At 51.2% G+C, this 14,907-nt stretch overlaps 7 protein-coding genes across 7 annotated transcripts in view; 5 read left to right on the top strand and 2 right to left on the bottom strand.

Moving 5' to 3' along the window:
- Positions 1 to 31: 31 nt before the first annotated feature.
- ASPBRDRAFT_34175 (uncharacterized protein) lies at positions 32 to 844 on the top strand (the record flags this gene model as incomplete). The annotated part of the gene is made up of 3 exons (XM_067623198.1): positions 32 to 234; positions 271 to 629; positions 729 to 844. 3 exons carry the CDS (start codon positions 32 to 34, stop codon positions 842 to 844), a joined length of 678 nt encoding a protein of 225 aa, XP_067474564.1.
- A 1,051-nt stretch (positions 845 to 1,895) lies between these two features.
- ASPBRDRAFT_68980 (NAD(P)/FAD-dependent oxidoreductase) lies at positions 1,896 to 3,772 on the top strand. The gene is made up of 3 exons (XM_067629016.1): positions 1,896 to 2,018; positions 2,112 to 2,668; positions 2,747 to 3,772. The coding sequence occupies exons 1-3, from the start codon at positions 1,997 to 1,999 to the stop codon at positions 3,650 to 3,652; spliced, it is 1,485 nt and encodes a 494-aa protein (XP_067474563.1). The 5' UTR covers positions 1,896 to 1,996; the 3' UTR covers positions 3,653 to 3,772.
- Positions 3,773 to 4,183: 411 nt separating this feature from the next.
- ASPBRDRAFT_47861 (uncharacterized protein) lies at positions 4,184 to 4,425 on the top strand. The gene has a single exon (XM_067625963.1). It carries the CDS (start codon positions 4,191 to 4,193, stop codon positions 4,368 to 4,370), a length of 180 nt encoding a protein of 59 aa, XP_067474562.1. The 5' UTR covers positions 4,184 to 4,190; the 3' UTR covers positions 4,371 to 4,425.
- An 82-nt stretch (positions 4,426 to 4,507) lies between these two features.
- On the bottom strand, positions 4,508 to 7,264 carry ASPBRDRAFT_210688 (putative ATP-dependent RNA helicase (Hrh1)). Its single transcript, XM_067621912.1, has 2 exons — positions 5,039 to 7,264; positions 4,508 to 4,959 (listed from the first exon to the last, which is right to left on the bottom strand). Exons 1-2 carry the CDS (start codon positions 7,193 to 7,195, stop codon positions 4,618 to 4,620), a joined length of 2,499 nt encoding a protein of 832 aa, XP_067474561.1. The 5' UTR covers positions 7,196 to 7,264; the 3' UTR covers positions 4,508 to 4,617.
- Positions 7,265 to 7,419: 155 nt separating this feature from the next.
- ASPBRDRAFT_68978 (putative F-box protein (Pof7)) lies at positions 7,420 to 9,510 on the bottom strand. The gene is made up of 2 exons (XM_067629015.1): positions 8,882 to 9,510; positions 7,420 to 8,825 (listed from the first exon to the last, which is right to left on the bottom strand). Exons 1-2 carry the CDS (start codon positions 9,263 to 9,265, stop codon positions 7,563 to 7,565), a joined length of 1,647 nt encoding a protein of 548 aa, XP_067474560.1. The 5' UTR covers positions 9,266 to 9,510; the 3' UTR covers positions 7,420 to 7,562.
- A 259-nt stretch (positions 9,511 to 9,769) lies between these two features.
- ASPBRDRAFT_200033 (putative mitochondrial carrier protein) lies at positions 9,770 to 11,203 on the top strand (the record flags this gene model as incomplete). Its single annotated transcript, XM_067621387.1, has 2 exons — positions 9,770 to 10,013; positions 10,068 to 11,203. The coding sequence occupies 2 exons, from the start codon at positions 9,770 to 9,772 to the stop codon at positions 11,201 to 11,203; spliced, it is 1,380 nt and encodes a 459-aa protein (XP_067474559.1).
- Positions 11,204 to 12,064: 861 nt separating this feature from the next.
- Positions 12,065 to 14,907, top strand: part of ASPBRDRAFT_47856 (uncharacterized protein) — a 4,339-nt gene continuing 1,496 nt past the window's right edge. Inside the window, exons 1-6 of the mRNA XM_067625962.1 lie at positions 12,065 to 12,209; positions 12,275 to 12,485; positions 12,549 to 13,639; positions 13,697 to 13,921; positions 13,975 to 14,140; positions 14,265 to 14,885. Coding sequence (XP_067474558.1) covers positions 12,151 to 12,209; positions 12,275 to 12,485; positions 12,549 to 13,639; positions 13,697 to 13,921; positions 13,975 to 14,140; positions 14,265 to 14,885 — 2,373 coding nt within the window. The 5' untranslated portion in view covers positions 12,065 to 12,150. The remainder of the gene's footprint in view (positions 12,210 to 12,274; positions 12,486 to 12,548; positions 13,640 to 13,696; positions 13,922 to 13,974; positions 14,141 to 14,264; positions 14,886 to 14,907) is intronic.

The following is a 14,907-nucleotide window of genomic DNA, read 5'->3' as shown; positions in this document are numbered from 1 at the left end:
TGTCTCCCTGTAGTAGCAACACTCGTTCAGAATGTCTGATGCCCAGTCCAACAGTCGAAACCATGAACCCTCTACATTCCAAGAAAACATCCACAATAGACGATGCTGTGTGCTAAGTGTATCCATCCAATCCCAGTCCTCTGAGCGCTATCATGATCACGTCTTCCTATCAAATCGTCTACGGTGGATACTGGGGCCTTTCCTAGTAAGCCATCATCAGCTCCACTACACTTTGTAAGCGACGACAGTAATTGCTGAACTCAGTTTTAGGGGTTGGATTATCCCCAACGTCCTCATGCTACCGGAAGTCCTTGCGGTAGCGGAACTCGCCTCATCCATGCCAGTCAATGGCTCGTTCTACTGGTGGGCTGGTGCGCTAGCACCGCCGGCGTGGTCGCATGCAGTGTCGTTCATCACAGGATGGCTGAACGTTTTGACCATGTTCGCCTCTACAGCAGCTTTTGCCTATGCCGTTTCCACGTCACTTTCCTATGTAGTGACAATCGCAGTACCTGATATGGTCTGGACCGATGCGCAGATGATGGCCCTTTCATTAGCAGTGATTGTCGTCTGGGGCGCCCTAAAAACATTGAATCTAGAAGGTATCGCCTTTGTGTATATCAGCATGGGTAAGAATGCTACCTCCTGCTTGATTTTCCAGATTGAACAGACACATTGTCTGTTCCCACTTTGGATGAAGTAATTAAACGTACTATTTAAGACACTAGCAATCCTCGTTCTGGTACAGGCTGTGATGCTCATCCTCGGCCTTCCTATCAGTCATGCCATCAAAAATGAACCGTTCGCTTCTGCGCAGGCGGTCTTTGGAGAATATTTGAATTGATCCGACTGGGGACCAGGGATTGCAGTCCCTTATTCCTGGTTTTGTGCCCTCTGGGTCAATTCCGCCTGGATGGTCCCCGTCTATGTCGCCGAGGAAACTCACAACGCCAGCAAGGAAATTCCCAAGTCGCTTCTATATAGTTTCACGGTCACAGCTGTATCCGGCCTTGTTGTCTGTTTGATCTGCGCCATCTGCATCACCGATATCGAGGCACTAGCGGTTGATACATCGTACGTACCATTTCCCATCCTTGTTGTAGAGCAGCAGAAAGAAAAGAAAAATCAGTTCTGATAATCGCTTCCATCAGAAGGGATATCCACTCTTTAACCTGATCTATGACCATACGGGTAAAGCCGCATCTCTTACTCTGTTCGCTATCGTCATCCCCGTTTGGCATTCATTGGCGGTAGCGGCACCCTCGTTACATATGCCAGCCAGATCACCGCATTCTCTCGCGACGGTGGCTTTCCCTAGCATGAACGAATGTCCTACGTTCACCCACAGCTTAACATGCCCATATATTCCCTCGCTCTGCTCGGAACGGGCACGTTTCTTGTTCTCATTATCACCCTCTCCCCGCAAGCCAGTTCAATCATATACTCCCTCTCCGTGGAATCTCGGCCGCTGGAGTATACCGACCCATATCTTGGCAGTGACCACGCAGGCGTATTTCATAATTATGGAGTGTTTCCCGTCACAACGGGCGTGGACGGCGGCTACATTCAACTATAACTTTGCACTTACTGTGGGGGCATTCCTGATTTCTTGTTGGGTTTTACTGGGGGACGGGGAGGAAAAATTACAAGGGATTGGATTTGGAGGCTTTGGAGGTGTGGAGAAGGCATCGTCGTGCTGGACACGTTGAATAAATGCGCTGGTGGCCACTAGTTAGGATATCTGTTAGTTACAGTCTGGTATAGGAGCCTACTGAAGTGAGGCCAATTGGAAAAGTCCCCGACGGACTTTTATTAAGCATAATCGGGCTAGCCTCGCTCCTTTCCTTTTAAGCGTAATCTTGACCCATGGAACTTAATCTCGGTATCTATAGTCTGCCACCTACAAAGATTACAATATAATCAACGACTCCAATAACTCTCCGAGTCCATCAAATAAACACCCTTGAATACCAGACCCCCGCACATATCCCTCAGAATGACTGACCAAGCAGTTGACGGTAGTGACATCATCCCTCCCCTCGTTTCCTTTATTCCCTTATCTTTCATCATGAATTCATCTCCTCATAACGCCAGCTAACGAATCCTCCCAGAATCAAAGCTCCTCGAACTCTTCCAACAAGATCCCGGACTACCACGCGCCAATCCCACCGCCTCATACTGGCAACACAGCCCACACAAACTCTCCAATGTGAAAAGTACCTCTCTACCACCCACGACCGACATTGCCGTTATCGGTTCCGGTATCACTGGCGTCAGCGTCACGAAGACCCTTCTCGAACAGCACGAGAACATCCGGGTGACTGTTTTCGAAGCCCGGGCGATATGCTCTGGAGCCACGGGTCGCAATGGCGGCCAGCTCGCCATGAATGCTGCGGAGAACTATATCAAGATGAAGGAGGCCTTGGGGACCCAAATGGCGGGGAAGATAATCAACTTCAACATGAAGACCCTAGAGGCCATACGAGACGTTGCATCCAACTTCGGGGATGGTGCTCAGGATCCAGAGCTCACGGACTTGATGAAGCTGCGGTTGTTCAAGGATAAGGAATCATTTCACAAGGTGTGCCAGGGAATCGAGGCGCTTGAACGCGATCACCCGGACCTGAAGGGAGTATATACTGTCCTTGATGCAGAGGCGTGCGAGAAGGTATGTGGACAAGAGGAAAAGGCCATGGCCGTACCCAAATTACACTAGCACTCCATGACTGACTGCTATATGATATAGGACCACGGCGTATATGGAGCAGCCGGTGGCGTGCTCCATCCCGCAGGCACAGTCTGGCCATACCGTCTGATCTTGAACGTCTTTGAAACTCTAGTGCATCAATATAGTCACCGTCTGAAGATCGAAACCAGCTCCCCAGTCACGGAAGTTACGTACGATCCCTCTACCGACACACAGTACCCGTATACCCTGCACACCCCGAGGGGAACTACCCGCGCTGGGCAGGTCGTCTACTGCACCAATGGTTACACCGGCCACCTTCTGCCAATCCTCCGGGGCATCATATACCCCATGAGAGGCACCATGACCGTGCAGGATCTGAGTTCCAGGCCTGGACACCAGAACCGCGGGTCCAAGACCTCATGGGCTATTCACTACACTCCTTATTTCGACACAGAAAGCGACAGTTACGCAGGCGGTTTGATCTACGGAATGCAAAATACCAAGACTGGATGGTACTTTTTCGGAGGCGAAAAGACCCCTACCGCAGAGCTACTCTCTGCTGATGATACCACACTCTCTGCGTCATCGGTTCAGTTCCTACAGGAGTCTGTTTCCTCGCTCTTCAATCTCGGCGGTGAAAGAACCTCCGACCAGCTGCCCAGTAATAACAATGCGCTCATTAGCTCCTGGTCTGGGATAATGGGATTCACCTCTGATGGGCTGCCGCTTGTGGGTCGTTTGCCTTTGAAAGTCACAGGTCGGGATGGCACGGGAGAATGGTTCTCAGGCGGTTATAACGGATATGGTATGCCTTCTGCTTGGCTGGCGGGAGAGAGCTTGGGATTGATGGTCTTGGGTAAACCTCCGAAGGAGTATTTCCCGGATGCGTTTTTGATGTCGGAGGAACGGCTTCGGGAGAAATTGTCCGTGGCTAAGAGTATGGCCTATCTGGCGGAATCATGAAATGCCTTTAGCAAAATCTTTGTTGCTTTACACTGCAATGTTACAAGCTTGGCTCTTGGACCCATACTGAGGGCCTTTTGGTACGAAATTGATAACGCTCATTATTAGAGAGAGTCATGCCCATGTTAGACTATACTAGCTTGATCATTGATCACGTAGATTCGGCAGGGGAATGCACTCCTTACGGTGCTTACAGTTATGTGAAACGTAGTATATAGTTAAAAAGAAACGTAAGATAAGCGCAATATAAGTGCGGGGATAGTCTCCACTTCCCTCTTGAAGAAATTCTCAGGAAGTGACCGGCGGTTATTTAAGTTTAGTCTGGTGAGTGGAGAAGCGCATTTCGCAGAAAATGGCCGACGGGGGTTTATCGACTTGGTCGATGCCTGGAGAAAGTGATAGTCATGTGCCTGCCGTTCACCTTGGATGCTGATTTGCATTGACTGACATCGACTAGCAGAGCCGTGGGCTGTTCGCACACGTTCTTCATCGTCTTCTTATCACAATAGCTTTTTGCAAGATTGGTATATACACAGCTATGGATTACACATTCACGGTGTTTAGAGCCTTTAGCCGAGTGCAGGGTGGTCATATTCAAGGTGACTCTCCTCGTCGCTACTGCTGCGGGTATGTTCAAGGATTTACTGTTGAAGGAGAAGGCCATCATAAAAGCGCTGTGGGATCAAGGCGCAAAGGTCTTTGTCTGTGGTGGGGGTAGAATGAATGATGGTGTTCGTAGAGCTATGACGGCTGTTGTGGATTGTGAGTTGGAGGAGTTAGCAGCGCCGCGGTATGTGGCGGAAGTTTTTCTTTGAATGATATCTAGTGTAGTAGAGTGTATATAGTTAGGGATTTGCTTCTAATATCATATTCCATAAGTATGCTCTGGGTATATCCAACGATCTATCTATCTATTTATCTATTCAGCTGCACTGAGCAACGACGCTCAACCTCTATGTATAAGTCTACCCAGCCAGCGCCTCCCCCACCCAATCCATCTGCACGGCACTCACTCCCCGCGCATAACTGCGATTCGTAAACACAAACTCATTGTACATGATCGCCTCGACCTTCTTGCCGAATAGCACACTGGACGGGTGAATCGCCACGGTTTGATTCCCCACCACCGTGCGGTAGCTACCATCCGGCACCAGACGCGCCGTGTTCGTCGAGAACCCGCGCAGAAAGCTCTTCAGGATGTGAATGGGCGACGGATCACGGACGGATGTGCTTGCGGCTGAGCCGCGGGCATCGTTGGGTAGAAGTTTGGCTTGCCGGCATTGTGTTGTTAGTTGTTTGCGGACGTCCTGTGTTGATAACCTGTCAATATGAAAGAGTACTTGGAGGATGATGGAGGGTGAAAGGGTGGAGGGGGTGTGCTCTTACCATTACGGATTGCATGGCTCGGTGGGAGACGAGATGCCGCTCAGCCCATGCCTTGCGATCGGTATTCTCTGCGGCGTAGGCCTGTACGGTAGCGAGCATGGTGAGGTGGTCACCTTCTCGTCGGTAGAGATCGCGACGCGCTACTTCGGCTTCTTCTTTCTTTTCCTCTGACGTGATGTTCAGGAAGATGTTCTCCACACTGAGGCAGGAGATGATGTCGATCACGTCTAGTAAGCATTCCGGGCCGTATTCAGAGGCTGCGAGGAGTACGCGACCCAGCGTCGGGGTGAGAGGTAGCTTGGCGATTTGCAATCCGATTTGGCTGATTTTGCCGGATTCTTCTAGGGCTTCGATGCTCAGGAGCTGGAGCAGTGCCTTTTCCAAGGCCTCTCGTGGGGGCCTTGTCAAGAAGGGAAAGTTCATGATGTCGTCCACGCCGCGAGCTTTCATGTTGAGTAAGGCTTGACTGATGTCGCATCGTAGAATCTCTGGCGTGTTGACCTCGTCCAGAGCCAGGTAGTCTTTCTCTGTGTAAAGTCGATAGCATTGACCTGGGGCTTCACGACCAGCACGACCCTTACGCTGGATTGCGGCTGATTTGGAGATGGGCTTGACTAGCAATGAGTCTAGTCCGAGGCGGGAACGGAATTGCTTGACCTTGGCCTTTCCACAGTCCACAACGAACCGCACTCCTGAGACTGTGACGGAGGTTTCTGCGATGTTTGTAGCAAGGATGATCTTCCGGGTTCGTGGAGGAGCAGGAACGAACACTCGTTGTTGAGCTGCTTGAGGGAGTGCTGCAAAGAGGGGGAGTACTTGGATTTTGGGCAGCGCCGGGTCCATTCCAGTAGCGTACTCGTTGACGAGGTTCTCCAAGGCCTCCACTGTCTCTTGACCAGTCAGAAAGACTAGGATGTCTCCAGGCAACGGCTCCTTGTAATGGATCTGGAAGATGACCTTGAGAGCCGCATCAACAAAGTCATGCACCGGTTCGGGAGAGTAGATCGTCTTAACCGGGAACTGACGCCCCTTGATATGGCACACAGCAATATCATCCTCGGTCTTCTGGTCTGCAGAATCCCCATTCGTATCCTTCTTCGCTTCCTCGATCGCGCGCGGACGTCCCTGGAATCCTTCCTTGAAGAACCCCATCAGACTCTCCATATCCGCCGTAGCACTCATCACCACAACCTTCAAAGGCACACCACCGCGCCCTTCCCTCTTCCCCGCGACCAAATTCCTCAAGAAACCCAACACCTGATCGACATTGACACCACGCTCGTGCACTTCATCCACCACGATGGCACTATACTTGGTCAACCACGGATCATGCAGCATCTCCTGCAACAGCATTCCCTCCGTCAAGAACTTGACCTGCGTGCTCGGCGACGTCGACGTATCGAACCGAACTGAATATCCAACCTTACTCGCAGGCGACGAATTGCCCAAAGGAGTGCCCATTTCCTCCGCCACACGCCTAGCCAACGAAATTGCCGCCACTCGTCTAGGCTGCGTGATGGCAATACACCCTCCAACAGGAATCTCCTTCTCCGCACCATCACGGTCCTTCACGACCGTCTTAGCCGTGCGACACCACTTCTCGTTGACCAAGAACTGAGGAATCTGCGTACTCTTTCCGCTACCCGTCTCACCAACCAACAGCATCACGTCGTTCTTGCGCAAGTGACCGCGGATTTCGTCGCCGTGAGGGAAGATAGGGAGGTTCTTGCGCTGTTGGTATAACGCTTGTGCCTTTTCGCGGAGCGGAGTGAAATTCGTGTTCTTAAATTTTTGGTGCTTGTCTTTCCGTTTCCCATCCTTTACTGAGTTTTGTGATTGCGATTGTTGCTGTTCTTGCTTCTGCTTCTTGATCGTGGGCTTGTCGTCCGAGGCGGGATTCGTTCCATTCTGCTCCGGCCCACGAACTACCTCCGCATTGTTTTTATCAAGGTTCTCCTCCTTCGCGGTAACACCATTTTCGTGCTTCCGCTTCTTGTTCTTGCGCTTGTGCTCGTCTTCCTTGCCGTGGACCTTGCGCTTCGTGACGGGTGCGGAGTCGTCTGATTCGGCCTTTTGCGACGGTTTGCTAGGGGCGGGGGCGGGGGCGGGGACGGCGTCGCCCTCGTCGGTGAAAACGGTACGGACCCTCTCCGGCATGGTTATCGTAGATCGAAGGGCGTGTTAGAGAAAAGGGAGAGGATCAAGGGCGTAACGTCATGTCGCAAGTCAGGTTGGGGATGGGGAACTTTTGTTGTTGGCGGAGTTGCGGATCCCCGAAATTTTTTGCTTATCGATAAGCCGGCTGCTTGGCGGGTTGTCTAGACTCCCAGCATATTGTAGTGTTCTACTGAGTAGTTCTAGTGAACGAAAAAGGAAAACAACTCCATTTTAAAGTCATAATATCATATTTAATTCATTTTACTCTAGCGTACCCGTCATCTCTGTTTTGCTTTATGTTGCCAGTTTACTGTTACTATATCCTAATCCCATTTTACCATTCTTATGCGTGTTCTATATCCTACGGTCAATTCATGCCCCAACCGCGCACTCGTCGGAAGACAAACGCCCGGTCGTTCTTGAGTCCGAATTCCGCCCAGTCATCTGTAAGCTTGTTGTAACTCCAATAGCCCTTCCAAGTCAGCTTGGTGTTCTTGGACGGGTTGGGTGGCGTCATGTTGGCGTTAGTGGGTTTGGGTGCTGACACCGACCGAAGCGAGAGGTGCAGGAGGTACATGTACTTCGGTCCAACTCCTTCGGTTTCAATGACCAGGTCGCGAGGGTCAGGTGCTGCGCCTGCCGACTGAGCTTTGACGGGCAAGGAGTCATATCCGGAGATCAGATCGTCTTGGGGAACATCGTCGGCCGAGTCGGCGGCGGGCGCCGGTTTGGCCAAGCGCCAGCGACCTCGATGCGCTTGCCTCAGCGCACCCATGGCGATGGGAGGAATGGTATCGGTGGGACCGGTGATGACGTTGCCTGGGTCTGCCATTTGACGATGGAACTGCTTCTGGGAGATTGCTCGCGCGGCCTTGACGTTTTCCTTGCTGATGTAGGGCACAACCTCCAATGGCTCGACTGTCGTGAGTAAGTAGACGACTGTCCCATCTGGGTAGAAGCGGAGGTAGCGGTAGTAGGTCACAATGTGAATGGGGCTGTTCCACGAAGTGTTCTGGTACACCGAGGCTGCACCTGGGCGGGTGTAGTTCACAGTGCTAATGTAGATACCTGTGAACCGAATCCGAGGGAATATCTGGAAGACTTCCGCCCAGGAGGTTAAAGGTTCTGGGATTTGAACGGGCATCGATCGCGGGAAAGGCGTGTAGCGTGGCCCTAACGTGTACTCCGGTATGCCATGAATATCACAGGCGAATGAATAATGCATGGCCTTGAATCCGAACTCGGAGCCCTGGCAAAGGCGTTTCCAGATGTGCTGCTCGTGTGCGAAGTGATATGCTAACCTCTTACAAACGAGCGCCATCCGACAAAACGACGCCGGATCTATCACAGCCACATGCCTCAAGATTTCCACCAGAACCTCGGACGGGACCTTCGAAATGGGACACGGTGGCGGAGGGGTGTTCTCGATCAGGGGCTCGGCCTGTGGGATCGGAAGATGAGCGAACGAAGCGATGAGTTCCGGGGTTGGTATAATCTCGGGTTCATCTGCAGCTGGTTGTGTTGCCGTGGCACTGCTGGCCGCAGCATTGGCAGCAGGTGGCTGCGCACCCTTCTTCCATGCCCAGGCGAAATGCTTGTTTCTGTACGTCTTATCGACCGCTGCATCTAACTGTACCCCGAATTGTCAGGGATTACTCTCTTGGTATAACGATGGTATTCACTTACACGGTATGCTTTGCGATAATGATGCAGACTGTCTCCGAGGTTCCCCTCGGCTTCCTTCTCGACCGCTCTTTCAAAGTGCTCCAATGCAGACTTGGGCTCACTTCGAGGTACTCGCGAGTGAAACGCATCCTCATCCGCTGCCCCTAAGCTCAGATGACCGACGCCATGAACAATCTCACCATGATCGACCGATGCCCCTCCTCCGTCTTCCTCTTCTTTGCGCTCCGAGGCTTCGTGGTGGGTAGGCGGGAAATGGCTCGACGGGGCTGCGGGGGCTTTTGTAGGCCTGGGCTGCGCTGGTTCAGGTCTGGATGGCTTCGCCCGGCGCGCAACTTCCTCACGCCACTGGCGCCGAAACGACTCGAGTTCTGCGTTGTCCTCCATGATCCCTGGAGTGTTGGTTGCAGTGGGCGCGGCGGCGATCTGGGTCCGCCGCGATTGATAAGCAATTATCTCCCGGGCGGGACCTGGAAGGTCGGCGACCCAAATGACAGGAAGGAAAAAGAGACAGGAAAGAGAAAAGTTAGAGAAAGAAACCAGAGTACTACTTCAATACTCCATTGTAGTTCTTTTGATCACAATCTAACAAACGACGAAGCAGTTAGATACCGTGCCAGTGGAAGTATCAAGAGAAGGAAGAAAGAAGACGAAGTGCTTATCTCCGGCACTTCCATCGAAGCTGTTCGGCTCCACGCGCCACCGCCAAACCTTCCGAGCCCCGATCGCTCTTTTTTCTCTCTGACGCATTTGCTGCCCCCCTCTGACGTCTGCTGAAGATCCCTCTCTCCCCTACGCCATCATCAATCGCTAGCGACATTTAACAGCAGAGGCACGCGTGCGCAATTCATCCACATCTTTGTCTTCTTCCTATCCTCTGCCGTTGAATGAATGTCCGCTACCAGCACTGATCTTGCGCCCGGGGACCGATATCGCTCCGACGGTTTGAGCACCGCTGTACCCAAGAACAGCCTGGCAGAGTCATGGCCATCAGTTAAAGACACTATTTCAATGGCGGCTACATCTGGGACAGGCTCGGTTCCAGCACCGAGCGCCATGCAGAAATCCGAGGATGTCTCGGTCGCCCAAAGGATGGTGTCGGCCACCATCGGCAGTTTTCTCACGAATATTCTAGGTAGGCAAAGCGGTGATTGGATTAGAAGCGTACGATGCTAATATTGTCTTCCAGTCACACCCCTTGACGTCGTTCGTGTTCGCCTACAGTCTCAGTCGCTAGTCAAAAACACCTCGCCTTTTAACTCTCACACAACGCATACCCTAACGCATACCCTGAAGAACGCTCCCCCCAACCTCGGAGTAACAGCTTGTTGTCGGGAAGTTTTCTGGATTGGCCAGAATTCTCAGATATGCATGGTCGGGCCGGAGGCTGGGGCTTTGGGAGCTTCATCAGTCGCGGATTGCGCTGTGGAAGAAACGCAGCGCAAGACATTCACCTCGACCCTGGACGGCTTGCGAAAGATCGCGCGAAATGAGGGCGTGCTGACCCTCTGGCGCGGGCTTAGTCCTACTTTGATGATGAGCATTCCAGGTAACATCATCTACTTTGCTGGATACGACTGGCTGCGGACCGATGACAGGAGCTTGATCAAGCGATACTTCCCCGACGCCTACGCTCCATTGGTTGCAGGCTCCGTCGCTAGAACCACGGCAGCATCTCTTATCAGCCCCATCGAGATGTTCCGAACGCGTCTGCAAGCTACCCCTGGCACTGGGGCGGGTCATTTCAAGGCTACTCTAGAGGGTCTTTACCATATGGCTCAAACGCAAGGTTACAGTTCGCTATGGAGAGGACTGACCCTTACCATGTGGCGCGATGTGCCCTTCTCTGGTCTCTATTGGTGGTGCTATGAAGAGGTCAAGACATATCTCATTGAAACACGCAAGAGATCCTACTTGCACGGTCTGCCACACGGGTCCTCTGCTAGCCAGCATCATCTACACGACCTTGATACGCCGACATTCTTTGACAGCTTCGTCGCGGGCGCTAGCTCTGGCTCCCTGGCCGCATTTGTCACCACTCCGTTTGACGTGGGCAAGACTCGCCAACAAGTTTTCCGACACATGGGTGATGTGCCAGGCTCCGCGGGCAATGTTGCCGGCGGAGTCCTTCACCCCGAACAGCTCCCCCTACCGAAATTCCTGCTACACATTTTCCGTGAGGAGGGTATGGCAGGACTGTTCCGCGGATGTGTTGCACGCTGCCTGAAGGTAGCACCAGCTTGCGCCATTATGATCTCAACGTACGAGTTCGGCAAGAAGATGGCACGGGACGTCAACGAGAGAAGTCGCTCTGCAGATGAGTGAAACAAAAGAAAAATTTGATCCTCTCCTCTACATAAGAGACATAATTCTATTTCTTGGATATGGCTCGACATATACCGGCGTTCTCGATTACAGGAAGACCCGAAATACCCGAAGCTTTATTTCAAGCAACTTGCATCCATTCTCCACTACTTGCAGCAATTACTTGTTTTTGTTCCATTGCATAAACTCGGCGTGTACTCTGTTATTGTCTCTTGGTTTCTTATTAATGTTCGATGATACCGAATTGTTCCCTATAGAACTTTCGTCTGCAGTTCTTTCTCTTTCTTCCCCATTCTGCTCCTTTACCTCAAATATTGCCTTGCATATATCTCCTTCTTGAGTCTCCAGCGTTTGCTCGTATTATGTCTTGTGTAACACCAAAAGGGAGGTTCTGTCTTTTGTGAACGCAAAAGTCCTTCAAACCATGTATATCTCGTATCTGCTAAGAGCGGGCAAAATCTTCACTCCAATCACATCCTATATAGTCAGTTGAATGAATATTCTACCGGACCCTCCGGTCTACAATTCCCACAGTCTCTGTGCTATTCTCACAAAAAAGCGCTCGTTAATCCTTGCAGGGAAGGCTTGGTGAACAAAATGATCATTAGTCCTAGTTGACCGGGGCTGTCTTCCGCATGACTTTCGCGAACATGAAATTATCGATGGTTCTGGTCTTTCCTCAAACTGAGCAAATTACCTTGCAGATCTTCTAGCAATCATGGCTAATTTCAAGTGAAGTTCTAGCGGCGATTGGCAAGGGTCTGCCAAGTAAGGCTGAGAGGATCTTCAAGGCAGTCACCTGCCCGGGGTGGATCAAGAGAGTGTCAGATGATGAGGCTCGTCTTCCTTCTGAGTCAAAGCAGTGCACTGCTCACCTTCGCGTCCTCCCCACTTCGTTCAGACAAGATGTCTCGACTTCCCTCTCTCCACCGGAGCGAATTCAGAAGATGGCTCCCGACAATGAGCTCCACGGTGAACAACCTCCGCGCATCGAAACCGCAGTTGAGTAAGTATTCGATCGTTTTCTCCATTAGAATCATTTCAGATAAGCTAATACACTAGCAATATTAGTATCGTTGCAGTACCAGCTATCGGTGCAGAGCCCGGGAGGACATGGCTCGATGAGGATTCACAAACCCCGTGGCTTCTTACTGAGTTGACGAGATGCATCCCAACCGCCCGCGTGTTATTTGCAGACCATGGGCACCTTGACTCTCGAGATAGTCTGGACTCACTAGCTCACCGATTATTGAAGTGGCTTCTAGAGGAAAGACGGTCCACTGTGAGCCCTCCCACTAGCCTTGTGCTAGACTATATGAGCACCGTCGCTGATATCGCGTTGCAGAGCCTCAGGCGTCCTATCTTCTTTATTTGTCACAGCACGGGCGGACTTGTCGCTAAAGCAGCGCTTGTAATAGCCAGCCAACTAACATCCAGGCTTGGTTCGATTCTCTCAAGTTGCTATGGCATCGCGTTTCTGGCCACTCCACATCATGGTTCGAGCTATCTGTCGGCCCCTGAATTTACTAAGAGTATCCAGCGCTTGATGAAACTCAAACATCGCATTCCGCCTCGCATCCAGGAGCTCTTCAAACCGAGGCATCCCAGCCTCTTGCGCCTTTCCAGCGAATTCAGAGCAATATCCGCGGACATCAAACTATGGTCCTTCCTGGAGACCGTCGATTCGACTCTCAGTATCACCGACTCTGACGCTGGGACAACCATAGACATGCATGTTCCCATAACATCAATACGGTCCGGCATCCTCGGTTTTGAGCATGAGAAAGAGACTCCTCTAGCAACTGACCACGTTGGCACTGCGTCTTTCAAGGGCCAGGAGCTTACAACAAGAATCAGCTTCATAGATGAACTACATGAATCCGTCTCCGTGGCCATCCATCTATCTAAGCTAACAGATGCCCCATTAGACGTCGACTTGGAAGTAATGGTCCAAGTCAATGGCTTTTTTGAAGACACTGCGCGTGGAATTAGTGACGAAACCCCTCTGAAACTCTGGTCGACCAAAGCATCTCTTCGGGAATATCTGGCCAAAGGGCCCTCTTCATGCCTTAACCTGAGGCTGCAAAAAACAGCCGGAATACCAGCGAGCATCTATGACGACTCCTCTATAAGCAGCTTTGATAGCAGGCCAACTTCTGCTCAAATTCGAGCATCAATGGATGGCATATTACAACCAAGAGGAACCCCTACGACAGAAGCTAACAAATCTGAAGCTGTTCCTCAGAGACCTCCAATAAAAGAGAGCCGCAGCTTTGTGGGTCACATATCTCCTCAGATCCATATTAGTGAGCCGGCCGTTCACGACTACTTTGATGTACAGTCAGAATCTAGTCAAGATATAAAAATGTCTATTCCACAACCCCAGGATGTAATAGAAGATGCGAGTCAAAGCGAGACGGGCGTGAGTAACATGATGTGAGTTTAGGAATGACCCCACCAGTGAAGCTAGACGATTGACACAAGCCAAAAAAGAGCACCTTCCAGTCCACCCAGATATAAAAGCTTCCTGCCGATTCCACCGCCCTCCCGAGATATAATCGATCAGCAGAAAGCTGAGATGCCTCGGAAGACGCCACGGTTTGACCAGCCAGAGCCGGGGAGTGAGAAGCTTCTTTGGATCCATGTGCCTTATACCCACACTGAGTGGGTACCAGCTATACTTACCAAGGCTTGTGGAAACCAGAACAGACAAACATTGTAGGTAGTTTGCCAGCCTGCATCAAATATAGTTCTCATGCTGATATATCCAGTTTGGATGATTTTATCAATGACGAACACTGGTACTCGAAACTCATCAGGGCCCGCCACCTCGAACCTCACGCTCGCTACGTAAGACCCGACTGTATTCATTTTAGAAGTGGACCTTTGTCTCCCGATGCGATGGACGGGCATCATGATCCCAGATTGGCTTTATACGTGAGTCTGCCACTTTATATAATTGACCGGATGCTCACCATTCTCTTTCGACTAGATACCATATGTGCGTATCACCCAATGAGTGAAGGATCTTACGTAACTCCTGTACTAAATTGCAGTATAGCTTCACTGGGATACCTACTGGAATCTTGTCCAGCGGCGTAAAGTTGTCGAAGACAGATTGCGGCAAGGGCGCTTCAGACCAGTGCCAGATGACATCTCCAAAGCGAGCCTGGAGTCAAAGCTGATCTGGAGATATCTCGGCAGTGAACCACCTATCCATATCCGGCGAACGTTGGATCAATTCGGGTATCCTAACTTACGGTCAACCGTGGCAAGAGATGATGACCAGATGCTTTGGAAACGGACGAAAAAGGTTGTGAATCTTAGGGACGAGATCGAAATAACTGCCGAAGCAGATAATACTACTAATGCCAAAAGCACATTTATGGATGGAAAGGTCCTTATGGTCGATCAACTCTGGTTATGGATTGTCGATGAGAAGACAGTTGTAACTTTCTTCCCCAATCAGGAGGCCACGACGGCAGAAGGCAAGCTCTACGAGCAGTCTAATCTCTACAGCAGCATATACAACGAGCTTAATGGAGACCTAGCAAGACGCTTCGAAACAGCTGGCGACCTTGCTTCCTTGATCGTGCTGCACGCCATCACCGTTCTATTGGACCGGACATTGCACCGTGACCTGCAGATACTCCGGATATTCGAAGAATCTATCAGCATTCTTGTGAGAATCCTTAGCTCTCCCC

Source organism: Aspergillus brasiliensis, assembly GCF_001889945.1.
Source record: "Aspergillus brasiliensis CBS 101740 unplaced genomic scaffold ASPBRscaffold_16, whole genome shotgun sequence".
In the NCBI taxonomy this organism is placed as follows: Eukaryota; Fungi; Ascomycota; class Eurotiomycetes; order Eurotiales; family Aspergillaceae; genus Aspergillus; species Aspergillus brasiliensis.
Note: the sequence above shows the minus strand (reverse complement) of the source record. Positions and strands in the feature narration are given on the sequence as shown.